At 40.2% G+C, this 14379-nt stretch overlaps 1 protein-coding gene across 1 annotated transcript; it reads right to left on the bottom strand.

The window, feature by feature from the left end:
• Positions 1–2846: 2846 nt before the first annotated feature.
• Positions 2847–5359, bottom strand: LOC121574009 (protein adenylyltransferase FICD). The gene is made up of 3 exons (XM_041886516.2): positions 5192–5359; positions 4551–4897; positions 2847–4271 (listed from the first exon to the last, which is right to left on the bottom strand). The coding sequence occupies exons 2-3, from the start codon at positions 4822–4824 to the stop codon at positions 3175–3177; spliced, it is 1371 nt and encodes a 456-aa protein (XP_041742450.1). The 5' UTR covers positions 4825–4897; positions 5192–5359; the 3' UTR covers positions 2847–3174.
• Between the last annotated feature and the right edge of the window lie 9020 nt (positions 5360–14379).

The raw sequence follows: 14379 nt of genomic DNA, 5'->3' as shown, positions 1-14379 counted from the left end.
ACAAAAGTAATAAAATAACTCCCTTTTGTATGGAAAGCCATCTTGTGTCCTTGAGGAGAAGAAATGGCAGATATTGTGCTGTAAGTGTTTGACTCTCCTTTAAATCACTCCCATGGCCTCATTCTCCTTGTCACTTTTTGTGAGAAAGCCTTAATCTCCCTGGCTCCTTCAACTGGTCCCAAACCACATATTACCATCCCTTTGAACAATGATTGATTGATATTGCCTTTGAAAAAGTGTGAGAATCTCTGTTTTAATGACCAATTTCGGCTTGGTTTTTTTAGATTGGAAAAGGTGTTTTTATAGAAGACGTGATATGTGTAAATTATTTTGTTCTGGATTGAGGAAAGGGTTTGACAAATTCTGAGTTTAGTATTTGCCATGCTAAAACAACCCAGCTTGTGAATCATGTTTCTTGTTGTTTTAAAAGGTATATGCAAGACCTTGACATTTTATGAGATGTGTTATAGATTGTGTATATGTATTACAACAATGAAAAGAATTTCCCCGTTTGTGTTTTAAGTAACGATTAACCCATTTTGAATATCATTTTTGTGCATCTCTGAGCAATGTTCTATCGATTCCGGGGGTAATTTCATGTTTATCTGAGCTATTTGCTGTTCAAGCAGGCAGAAATACAGCCACTATGATGCGTTTTGCATCAGATAAACATGAAATGACCCCGGGAATCGATAGCCGATCGCTCAGAGATGCACAAAAACAATAACGTTCAGAATGGGTGAATCTTTCCTATAAGGCAACTTAAGATGTCAACATACCACTAACATCTTTTGCGTCCCTTACAGGGCAGCTAACATGCAACGATATTTGTTCCCAGCCAGTGAAAGACTAATGCTTCGCTTTACAGAATATTACCTTAAACTGCAGTTGTACAAATAATTTATTTGCAGATGTACTACTTCCTCACCTGTTCTGTGCTCACATTTTAGAATGTAGTTTTCAAAAGTCTTTGTCCATACGAAACAAAAAAGAAAAGGCATGTCTCAATTATAGCTGTTAAAATCCTTTGTTACTAATCCCTTACTGAGACTTTTATTGCTGGCACTATAATTTAACAGGTAGCATGTAACCCGGCACCCCATTTTTTTTGCCAATCATGTTTAGGCTGTCCTACGTGAAATGATTGAAGGGAAGACATTTTTGGTGTACTCCAATTTACTTCCAGCTAACTTTTTTTTTTAATGGATTGCTCTTTCCTGGTTAAGGTATTGAATAAGCTATCTGTGTAAGTCTTGAGATGGGTAGGGAATGAAGAACTGACAGTTTGGAGAAGTCCTAAAAGGCCTTGTCTTTTACAGTCATCCCAGTATTGTAATGAGTCCTGTCCACAAGTGAATCTATGCAGCTGTTTGATTGCAAGAGCACTTCATGTCCATGTATCAAATCTGCCTACAATATCAATAAGTTCAGTAAGTGATAACATCATGGGAATGTAGGTTTATACTTAATTCAGAACTGTCTCCTTTTCCTTTCAAATTAAATCGACAAGTAACCCTGTTTTGATGAGTGGGGAACGTCAAATGTGTGTTCACACACACCCAGTGGTAGGCCATAGTTTTGTAATACATTTCTATGTTTGAGAATTATTAGCTATATCTATCAATGTTCTATCACCACAGTGGCCTAATCCAGGGTTTCCCAAACTTGGTCCTGGTCCTGCCCCCCCCCCGGTGCACATTTTGGTTTTTGCCCTAGCACTACATAGCTGATTCAAATAACATCATCAAGCTTTCATTATTTGAATCAGCTGTGTAGTGCTAGGGCAAAAACCTAAATGTGCACACCAGGGGCGGGGCCCAGGACTGAGTTTGGGAAACCCTGGCCTAATCTAGTTTAAGAGACTACAAATGTTTGATCTTTAGAAGTCGCTTTCTGTTTTGTCAAATACTAAAATATGGTGTATGCACATTGTATGGTCATTTAAAAATAATTTTGTTGTCATGGTGTTTTCATTTTTCTATTATTAGAACAAATGTAAACTAAACTTTTTTTAAAAACAATTGTCAATGCAACTTTCTCTGACGAGATTGTACTTGGTCTATTTTTGTTCAGTGATTATTTTATTTACTGCTTGTTCCAAGTTTTACACTTGTCATTTGGGTGTTGTAAAATTGTCATTTTGTTGCTGTTTCTGGCCTAAAGTTGTTTATTAAAGTAATTCAAATAGATGTTTGAGTTTTTAAACTTAACTAAATCACATTCAACAGGTAATAAAATAATTTATTTTGTAGTAAATAAATAAACTCAATTAAATACATGAAAGTGCTTCAGTGAAATATCAGACGGTATGACCCACTTGGATAAGCTACATTACATCACCGTTCGTCGACACCGAACAGGTGATCTGCTGCGCACAGCCAATGTTTGTTGGTCTGTCTTGTCCGTAAGGGAGAAACATCTAATCAGAATCACAGAACTCAATCTTATCTCAGACATGTACACATACTGTATTACCCATTCGTAACACTTGCAGTTATTGTAATGAATTCGCTAATAAAAAAAACTGATAACAGATGGATAGAATGCAGTTATAGGCCTAAATGTTATTTAGAAGCTACACTAAAAACAATGAGTAGCATTGCCAAGAGTATGAAACAGCCCCATTTGAGTCTTTGCCAACAAATTCATGACCCTTATGTTAACTTTTTTTTTTTTACATTTGTCCCTTATTAACAATCTACAGCTGAAAATGTGTTGTTTTCTAAATCACAACCCAACATAATTAGTTCAAAACACCTGCACCACAGGAGGTTGGTGGCACCTTAATTGGGGAGGACAGGCTCGTGGTAATGGCTGGAGTGGAATGGTATCAAATACGTCAAATACATGGTTTGATGCCATTCCATTTACTCCATTCCAGCCATTTATGAGCCGTCCTCCCCTCAGCAGCCTCCACTGACCTGCACCTCAAGCTACCTGGTATGAGGAAACCTTAAACCATGAGATATGGGAATATTTGTTTTATGTAAAGATGCAATTTCCCTGTAGAAATGGGCAAGGTCATGCTATCATTTTGACACAGGGCTGCTATTAGTAATACATAAATCAACGGACATATCTTTACACTTAGAGCAGGATTAACCCCAAATTAGTTATCTAAATAAAAAGAGAAATACAAAGCCAAACAGTCATGCACCCTCCCTCCCGCCCCACTCACTCCCGTCCCCTCTCACGGTTGTGGACAGGTATGGTTTGTTTGCAGTTTGGACAGGCTTGGTGGTGGCTGGAGCCAGGCAGCCCCACAGGGTGCTCAGTGGTGGCGATCAGCAGGGTATCCAGGGTGATCTCTGTGCATTTGGCTATGAAGCGGATGAAGGGGCGGACGTCGCCTTCGTTGGCAGTGTCCAGGACGGCGTAGTACTCTGACCTTTGCTCTTTGCGGATGGTGATGGGTGGGTAGCGTGCCTGCATGAGCACCAGGTTCATTAGCAGCCGTGATGTACGTCCGTTCCCGTCCACAAAGGGGTGCACGTACACCAGCTTATAGTGCGCAAGCGCTGCATACTCCACGGGGTGCAGCTGTAGGGCCTCCTCTGAGTTGAGCCACTGCACCAGGTCCTGCATGTGGCGCTCCAGGTCCTGGGGGTGGGGTGGGATGTGGTGGCCTACAAACACCTGGCTGGTACGCAGCCGCCCACCCTCCACAGGGTCTGTATAGCCCAGCACGCGCCGGTGGATCTCCAGGATGTCATTGACAGTGATGGCCCCAGCTCGGGACAGCAGCGTGGTGTTGATGTACTTCATGGCCGCGTCCACACCGATGACCTCGTTCTGCTCCTGCAGGCTCTTGCCGGGTACGGCGTAGCGAGTCTCAATGATATGGCGGATCTCAGACAGAGTGAGTGTGTTGCCCTCTATGGCCACTGTGTGGTAGATGTGGTGGTAGTATGTTTCCTCCATGACACGTCTAAGAGCAGAGTTACCTTTGGGGATGGACATCAGCCTGCGTACTTTGCTGTCGATAACCCCAAAGTGGCGTTGGTCGATTTCCTCCACCAGGGGGAGTGTGCGGTCACGGCTCACCAGGGCCCTCTCGTTGCATGGTGAGATGGCCAGGGCCTTGGTATACAGATGGTCCGCCTGGACAACGTCCTTCTCTTCCAGAATGGTCCCCAGCTCCGTCAGAGCTTCCACAAAGTCTGGGTTCATGTTGAGTGCATGCACCAACAGCTTGTGGGCCTTCTCTCTCTTCCCCTGCTTCTTCATCTCCACAGCCTGTTGCAGGGCTGCCTTGGCCTCCAGCTGGGTCTCTGCAATCAGCACACACCAAATACATTGCATAACCAGGCTGTGCTGTCCAAGACATGTATTAACCCATTCAAAAAAGGTGATTTCATATTTGTACTTTCAAATATGAATCATGAACCGAAGAGTATGGAGGGTGTTATCCTCCCACCCTTAATACACTCTGGAAATGAATTATCCCTATTAGCTGACAGTTGTATTTTCTTTTTGAACAGTGCACTACCACCAACCATTGATTTAGTTCGTACAACCAGAAGTATATTTCATGACAGCTTCACACTTACCTATACTGGGCTTGGCCCTAAGGGGCAGGAGATCAAGGGCTGTAAAGGGGACAGTGAGGCTGGTGGACTGGACAGTGGGGCGCTGAGTTTTACCCCACAGCTGGCAGTGCAACTGGGCAATCCCCTTTAGAGTGGCACAGCATTGGTCCTCCACCCCCACCATGGGCATCAACAGCGCCACCAGAGAGCCCAGGAACAGGCAGAGCAGCGGTCCCCATCCGCCAAGGAGATGGCCACTTGTGTACCGCCACCACACCGTTAATGCAGCCATCATCACTGATGATAGTATCCTCCATTCTCAAGTGACACGTCCCCCATCTATTCGAGTTGGGCTAGTCGAGGAACAGCTGTGTAGAAGAGAGGCAGAAGCAATTTTCACACAGAATTGATGGTCGTTTCATTTTGACAACTGTGTGCATGTCAAACGAAAAACTGCGGAGGCAGTCTTTAGCTAACGTAGAGCTAAAATGTGTTAAATTGAGTAGCTAAATTAGTAAGCCTAACTAGCTATATGGCTAAATATAAATCACAGGATACATAGCTAGCTACTGGCAGTATTTTCGACAAACTAGGCTAGTACTGCAAAGACGGCACTGACAGCTGTTAGCTAGCTAGCAAAGCATCTTCATCAGCGTACTCACCATATTACACCATTCTTGACTAGAAATCAAACAACAAGCTACGTATAAATGTTAAATAAAAGTATCAGTCTCTAAGTAACCACTATCGTTTGTAGACTACATTAAGTAGCTAAAGCGCAGCTTCGCTAGCTATGAACGTCTTGTAAATACACATCATCAACTTCCTGGGAAAACAGGCCTGGTATATATGCTGGAATATGATTGGTCACAACAAGATTGTTCCTTGCTGTTCATTGGCTCAGATCTCCCAAGCATGCTTTTATTCAGCAAAACAAACACCGGGTCGTAGCTGTCGTTGATTGGATGTTTACTGCAGTACTGTACAAATTGTGCTCTCTTTGCCTGATGAAAATGTAGGCCTATTACCTATTAACCAGAGTTAACAGTATATAATGTAATAACTGTCAGGTTATTATGACAATATAATTTGGTGAGTAAATCGTTATGCATTGATTAAATAGGTCGACCTGTATTGTATAAGCAGCAACCTAGCCTAGCCTGCAGCCTATGTTGACAGTCAGCACTGAATAACTAACTTGGTGATCATGCAACGCTTCTAACACTACTCCTAAATTGCAAATTGGCCTATAGATATTCCCATTTTATTTTACCATGAGAGTCAGTGCTGAGAAGCATCCTCTACCAGTTTGAGCATGTGGGTAATAGGGTCATTTCACTAAATGAGTCCCTTTTGGGTATTGTAACCCCTGTAAAAAAAACTGTTTTATTTCACCACATTTTTATATTCTGTCATGAGCACGTGTTCAACTTAATAAAAAACATGTTTTCCCATCTCAAGAGGTTAAATAAAAAAATGACTAAGTACCAAATAAAGTAACACGGTTGACCGTAACTGGTTTGACGATTTCATATTTAATCAGTCTTGAATACCCTTGTGAGAGGGGGAATGGAAGCCCGTTACATGGAGGGGCAATTGAATTCAAGCTTCACCTCAAAAATGTTTATTGTTAAAACATTTCTAGCCTGTCTATCTATGGGTAACAGGGTTGACATGTTTAAAAAACCATATTAAAATTAGAGTTCATTTCACGTAACAGGGTTTACCTTAAAATGAGGGACAGGTTGTTGTTTTTTTTAACCTTAAAATGAATCACTAATCACATGAAATAAATAATAATTTTCAGAAATTACTTTGTCAAAGCAACAAAATAACCAGGGCTTTACAATGATGGTGAAAACATGGAGAAATGTTGGGGTTAAGTGAGTTCAAATCTTCCTAGAAGTCACAGAGAGTACACAGAGGGACATGCCAAAATGCTGAATTTATTGCATTTTCCATGTGGTCTATATTAAAGGACACTTAATTTAATATAACAGGCTTTTCAAATGTAAAATTGCTGCACAATTTCTACTTAGAATATCAAAGGGACTCATTTCGTGGAACGACTCAATATCAACTCTCTCAGAGGAGACAACTACTAGCAAAGACATCCTTGCCCCCAGAACACTGGTTATTTACTTTCCATGATCTCCTGATTAATTATAGATCCAGCAGCTATTACAGAGAATTAAAACACATCAGTATTCTGTCCCCTGGCTTCCTGCGAGCTTTGAGATCAACAGTGACAAGGCACAATTGTGTCATGAGCTGGATAGTTCACTCTCTCTAACTCTCACTCAAACATATCCCACGGACAGACACAGTGCCTTAAGAAAGTATTGACTTATTCCACATTTTGTTGTGTTACAGCCTGAATTCAAAATGGATACAATATATTTTATTTCTCACCCATCTACACACAATACACCATAACGACAGAGTGAAAACATGTTTGTGCAAATTATTTGAAAATGAGAACAGAAATATTTCTCTAATATATTTGTCTCTAATAGCTTGCACACCTGGATTGTACAACATTCTTCAAGCTCTGTCAAATTGGTTGTTGATCATTGCTAGACAACCATTTTCAAGTCTTGCCATAGATTTTCAAGCAGATTTAAGTCCAAACTGTAACTCGGCTACTCAGGAACATTCACTGTCTTCTTGGTAACTCCAGTGTAGATTTGGCTTTGTATTTTAGGTTATTGTCCTGCTGAAAGGTTAATTAATCTCCCAGTGTCTGGTGGAAAGCAGTCTGAACCAGGTTTTCCTCTAGCATTTTGCCTGTGCTTAGCTCCATTCTACTCCCCAGTCCTTTTTATAAGCATACCTATAACATGATTGCAGCCACCACTATGCTTAAAAATATGGAGAGTGGTACTCAGTAATGTGTTGTATTGGATTTGCCCCTAACATAACACTTTGTATTCAGGACAAAAAGTGAATTCCTTTGCCACATTTTTTGCAGTATTACTTTAGTGCCTTGTTGCAAAAATGATGCATATTTTAGAATATTTGTATTATGTACAGGCTACCTTATTTTCACTGTTATTTAGGTTAGTATTGTGGAGTTACTATAATGTTGTTGATCCATCCTCAGTTTTCTTGTATCACAGCCATTAAACTCTGTAACTGTTTTAAAGTCACATTTGGCCTCATGTTGAAATCCCTGAGCGATATCCTTCTTCTCCGGCAACTGAGTTAGGAAGGACATCTGTATCTTTTTAGTGACTGGGTGTATTGATACACCATCCAAAGTGTAATTAATAACTTGACCAGCCACCCGGACAGCTGATGAAACGGAGGAGTATTTCTGTCTGTAATAAAGCCCCTTTGTGGGGAAAAACTCATTCTGATTGGCTGGGCCTTGCTCCACAGTGGGTGGGCCAATGCGCCCCTTATATTTTTGTTCAGTATAATAACTTCACCATGCTCAAAGGGATATTCAATGTCTGCTTTTTTTTTTTTTTACCCATCTACCAATAGGTGCCCTTCATTGCGAGGCATTGTAAAACCTCCCTGGTCTTTATGGTTGAATTGGTCTTTATGGTTGAATCTGTGTTTGAAATTCACTTTTCGACTGAGGGACCTTACAGATTATTGTATGTGTGGGGTACAGAGATGAGGTAGTCATTCAAAAATCATGTTAAACACTATTATTGCACACAGAGTGAGTCCATGCATTTTATTATGTGACTTGTTAAGCGCATCTTTACTCCTGAACTTATTTAGACTTGCTATAACAAAGGGGTTGAATACTTATTGACTAAAGACATTTCAGCTTTCCATTTTAAATTAATTTGTATACATTTCAAAAACATGATTCCACTTTGACATTATGGGGTATTGTGTGTAGGCCATTGACACACAATCTCAATTTAATCAATTTTAAATTCAGGCTGTAATACAACAAAATGTGGAATAAGTCAAGGGGTGTGAATGCTTTCTGAAGGCACTGTACATTGTTCCACCTGATCATATCTCCTTAGTCCTTGTATTGAATGGATCTGGTGTAGGCCTATCAGCTAAACCAATTTTTTATTGACTCACTGATAATCCAGTCATTGTCGCCTTGAGTAGGTGTTAATTGGAAATTGAAGGGCTATTTCTTTCCGGAAAATACAGTGGATATTTGCAATGTGTAGCATTAGCATATTAATAAACATCTATAGGCAATACTGTGTGATCAGATAAACCCCTCAAGTGTCATGCTTAGCTCTCTCTCCCTGTTACAGCTCAATTAGAGTCCAGGCAGTGTGGAGGGCCTCAGAGGAACACCAGCCAGCGGTGTAATGCAGGAACAGGCTTTGCATGTAATTAGACTGGCACAAGCCAAACCTCTGGGGGAGCAGTTGATTCTGCTCATTTTGATAGGTTAATGAGAGCCCTGTTTTGTAGATCCCTGCTACTGGAGGCTATGAAGGAAATTCATTAAAAGGCATACAGCAAAATATGCATTTGCAGAGAAATATACTTAAAATGTCCTCCTACTACTGATCTCCATTTAAAGCACTGATAAGCCTGATTGAGGTGACAGCTAGTCATAGGTCTCAGATCGATCTGCAACAGACCCACAGGATTTCCCCATAATTCAGTCTTTGTATTTCCATTTGATCTGGATACTTACATTCTAATTTATACAATCACCTTTTAGTCAGTCACTGTAAAGCTGTATAAAATGTTCATATTCTGATCTGTAATATGTTTTTTTTTCATGAGCTGTGAATTTCTCTGTAGTTTCACTTATAAACAGGGGAGGTCAGTATTGCCATACTCTTTACATTTTTCAAAGCCGAATTACTGTGTTTGATAACAGTAATATCATTGAACAACAAGAGTAACACTACTGCTGCCACAGTGTTACTGCATCATTACCATCGTGAAATATGTTGCCTCTTGTTTTTCCCCACACTGATAAAATCATTGTGATTATTACACCAACAATTTATCATTGGTTTATAGGAGTGGTTCCCAACTCCGGTCCTCGAGTACCCCCAACAGCACACATTTGTGTTGTAGCCCCCAGAAAAACACACCTGGTTCAACTCATTGAGGGCCTGATGATTAGTTGACAAGTTGAATCAGGTGTGCTTGTCTGGGGCTACAATAAAAATAAGTACCTTTGTGGGGACTGGAGTTGGGAACCACTGGTTTATAGTAATGTATCCCTCCCTCTTTTGATTAGATTTTAGGTGTACTCTTTTGGACCTCCTGGGGTACTACTGACTGAGGATACATCGTTCCGTGTTCACTGTTAACATTGCATGATGGTGTGAATCGATCCCCTGCTACAATCAAAAGCCACCACTGATCAACATCATCAAAGCTGATGGGTAGGCTATAAATAACACCTCGATCCAACTGAGTGCTACACAAACCTCAAGGGAGGACATTTTGTGTAAACGCTGAATGTTACTGATGAGAAAAGGAGGGCATGATATGTTACGAATTGCAATTCATACTGTTAGGTTCTTAACACAGAGTAATGACTCAGACGGATGAATAAAAAAAGCGCAAGCCAAGTTTATTCATACCATTGGGTCATACAGATGCAAAGACGAGATACAAGCACATATATTTATAATGTCCAAGCACATATATTTATAATGTCCAAGCACATATATTTATAATGTCCTACTAGGTGGGGTAAACTTTTACAAATTTAGACAGCCAATACATCTCTGATGCTAGGCAGGAACTTAACTGGTTCCTCTCACTGGTGTAGTCATGGCCCTGCCTGATGCTAGAACCTTCATGGGTGTGGAGGTGTACATGTGTGAGATAGGGCTGTAGTAGGAGGGCCGTTGGGGTGGGCCCCTCTGGCCTCCCACCCAGAGGTTTCTTCTCACTTCATCTGTTGACTTGACCTCGAGCTGAATTCCTCGCTCCTTCCTAGTCCCGCAGCTGGCCTACCTTATCAGAGACTGTTGCCCTTCCCCTCCCTCAGTAACTTTCCATACACATTCCTTATTCAACCTTCACTGATAGTTATCATACATTTAACGTAATCAATAAGTTGTTTTATAGCGACAGGAATAAGTATATTTCAAGTTAGAACTCAACAGTGTTATGAATTCGCAAAACGTATGATATGTTACGAATTCTAATTTGTTGTGGTTAATGTTAGCTAGGTGGCTAATGCTAACATTAGCTAGGTGGCTAACGTTAGCTGGGTTAGGGTTAGAGTTTAAAGGGCTAAGGTTAGGGGAAGGGTTAGCTAACATTTTAAGTAGTTGCAAAGTAGCTCAAAAGTAGTTGCTAATTATCTAAAATGCTAAGGTTGTCCATGATGAGTTTCGAACACACAACCTTTGTGTTGCTAGACATTCACGTTATAAAACTCAGCCCTTTTTCAGGACACTGTCTTTCAAAGATAATTAGTAAAAATCCAAATAACTTCACAGATCTTCATTGTAAAGGGTTTAAACACTGTTTCCCATGCTTGTTCAATGAACCATAAACAATTAATGAACATGCACCTGTGGAACCCATGAAGGTTCTAGCATCAGGCAGGGCCAAGGAATACCTGGGATAGGATAAAGTAATCCTTCAACCCCCCCTTACCAGATACTGACTGTTGCTTTAATTTTGACCCCACCCTTGTGCAGGGACACATTATTCAATTTCTGTTAGTCACATGTCTGTGGAACTTTATGTTTATGTCTCAGTCAGTTTATGTCTCAGTTGTTGAATCTTATTATGTTCATACAAATATTTACAAATGTTAAGTTTGCGTAAAATAACAGTTGACAGTGAGAGGTGAGAGTTTAGTTAAGGTTAGGAGTTAGGTTAAATGGTTAGGGAAAGGGTTAGCTAACATGCAAAGTAGCTAAAAAGTAGACGTTTGAACTGTATAACCGCCCTACTAATTTCAGTGTCCTAGATTTACATTTACTATGTTACGTCTAGTTTTATGAGACCAGGCTACACAGACAGACACTTAATACATGCATGCAGGAGTATAAACACGGCCTTCCCAACAGGCTGAGGAAATTAATGAAACATGGTTTTATCTGATGTGTTTTGAGTGGTTTTCATCTTTTGAGAGATGTATGTCATCATCTTCTGGAGTAGTTATGAGGAATTAGATTAAAACAAACGATTATTGATGTGCGATAGGACAGGGTGTATATCTGCATCATGTTTTGTGTGAAATTAATATTTTTGGATTGCTGATTTATAATTGAATGTTAACGACATATATACTTTCTCTTCCAGGAGAATGGGGATTTCCTTATATCTCATTGGGATGTTTCAAAAGTATGTAGGCTAGGTGGAACAGTTAGTAAAATTAGGCAGTCTTATGTTAGGTCATAAGAGGGAGCTACCAAATTAAATAAGGCCTGGCAATTTTTTGAGGTTTTCCAATAGGGTTTCTCAGAACCACACACAACCCACCTAGTATGAGGTTTTAGATAGGGTTTTTTTATTTTTATTTTAGTGGGTCTTAAAGGGGCACACACATAATTGTATGATGTGAGTTTTGGGTAAACATGTCATTTATTTTGAGAAGAAATGTCATGGGGACTTCATGTACGCTTGGGATGCATAACATGGTATAAGGCAGTATGTAGAGAAGGCCTGTCTAGGAAACTAGTGAAAATGTGCACTTTCTAATATCAAGGTTTCTACTGACTGGTATGAAGACAGGATGAAGTAGCATAGGGTGTATCATCTAACAATGTTCTGAAGACTTTCTTTCAAAGGGTGAAGGCTTCTCGGCCAGAACTAACAGTAGAATCTGGGCATTTTCTGTGCTGTGGAGACTATGTGGCAGTAAAGGATTAAAGTAGTCAGAGCTGGACAGAATCTAGGGGGAGAGCAGGGACTCAACTTCCCTATTGGTACGCTGCAAGAAGGACACACTACACAGAGCGATGCTAACAGAAATTGGGAAGTATATTAGAAATTGGTATTAAGAATAATTGGTAAAACATAATCATTTGAATAAGTATTTGATCCCCTGCTGATTTTGTATGTTTGCCCACTGACAAAGACATGATCAGTCTTATATATTAATGGTATGTTTATTTGAACAGTGAGATATAGAATAACAACAAAAAAATCCAGAAAAATGCATGTCAAAAATGTTATAAATTGATTTGCATTTTAATGAGGGAAATAAGTATTTGACCCCTCTGCAAAACATGAGGGGTCAAAGCATTCTGAAACTCATCATAACAGTCTAGTCTTACGAGACCAGGCTACACAGACAGACATACAGACAAACACTTAATACATGCATGCAGGAGTATAAACACAGCCTTCCCAACAGGCTGAGGCCAGCTCCAGCTGTTTGTGTCTTCTGCGGGGCCAAGGGAAGTGTGATTTATAGCATGAGAGAGCTCTCCTCTGCAACCTCACGCAGTTCTAGCAGCCAAGTGTATTTACTGTAAAGGCTCCATCCTGCTCTCAATCGAATTGGGTTGGAGGTGTACGAGAGAGATAAATATTGTTCATTTATGTATTACTTCATATACTGTACATTGCTTTGCCAACAGTGGCAACCACCCATTCATGCCAATAAAGCATTTATTAGAGCAAGAGATATCAATCCTTGGGAGAACTTTAATCAAAATGTTACAGATAAAAGCATATCTGCTGTAGGGAGATATAATGCTGTTAAACTGTCAAACCCCCCTTGCCCTCATACTGTGTGCTATATATGGCAGGTTTGAAGATAGAACCCGAGTATATGCAATTCTCTCTTCACCAGCCCACATATATTATTACAGGTGTGCCTTGGAGGAGAAGGCCTTCCATAATTCATGACACAAGCCAAGGTCTTATATTGCTGGCCCATGGCAAACAGATATTCTGAGAGAAAAAAACTACCCCAAAGGCTCATCCTTTCATGTGATGATTCAAAGCTTTTATTCCCTCATCTGAAGAAATGTCAGAGGGAGAAGAGAGGTGTCTCTTCACCCCATTTCCCGTAGACAGTCTACTTAGTATGCCATCTAGGTGTGCAACACCATCCCACGCATCCAAACTGCGTGTTTGCTGCTATTTTTACCTTGGCTGTGTGACGGTACTTCAGAGCTGGAATAAATCAGAAGTCCTTCTTCCATCTGTTGTACAGCACATCCTGCTTGATATTGTACAGTGGTATATCTGCTTATGACCACTGGAGCAGAGATAATTCAGAGCCTGAAACCACTATAGTAGGAAGCCAGTTATTATAAATCTCTCATTGATTCTGTGCTTATGAGATTACTGTGTTATAGTTCAGGCAGGGTGTGTCTCTGAGAGACTGCCAATGTTTAGCACTACAATTAAGTCCTACAGGTAAAAGCAACATGTCAAAGTTGTTATTGATGCAAGATCAAAGTTTTACTTTGACTTAAGTTACAGCCATATAAAACTGATTTGGTCAACTGTAACATTTGATCTCTGTACCAACATCACATGTTATCTAGAGAACTAGGGTAAGTCAATGATAGGGGAGAGTGGGGTAAATTGAGCCATTTTTTACATTCAGCATCACTCAGTCAAGGGAAATACAATATTATTTCTAACAAAGATATCTACATATATTTCAGGATGTTGTGTATCCCTGGAAATAATCAGAATTCATGTGAACATTACAGTTTTGAAAACACAGCTTACCGGGTATGGGGTAAGTTGAGCCCCAAGACAGGGTAAGTTAAGCTGCCTACACATTTCTGTACTGAATGAAATATTTCAACTAGCTTTTAAAACCATCTATCTTTATTTCCCGAACACAATTCATCACAATCGTTTTTATGTCTTAAGTATATTTTAACACCGGCTTAACACCTAACAAACACTTTGTACTGCCTTGCATTACACCTGGGAAGAAAACACTTCAATTTGTCACTGGCTC

This window comes from Coregonus clupeaformis, chromosome 18 (assembly GCF_020615455.1).
Source record: "Coregonus clupeaformis isolate EN_2021a chromosome 18, ASM2061545v1, whole genome shotgun sequence".
Classification (NCBI taxonomy): Eukaryota; Metazoa; Chordata; class Actinopteri; order Salmoniformes; family Salmonidae; genus Coregonus; species Coregonus clupeaformis.
Note: the sequence above shows the minus strand (reverse complement) of the source record. Positions and strands in the feature narration are given on the sequence as shown.

What these genes read in the sequence shown, in the direction of transcription:
- LOC121574009 (XM_041886516.2), bottom strand. Translation starts at nt 4,824, where the DNA reads ATGATGGCTGCATTAACGGTGTGGTGGCGGTACACAAGTGGCCATCTC. An exon ending in TAGGGCCAAGCCCAGTATAG is followed by an intron (nt 4,272 to 4,550) that starts GTAAGTGTGAAG and finishes TGCTGATTGCAG; the next exon opens with AGACCCAGCTGGAGGCCAAG.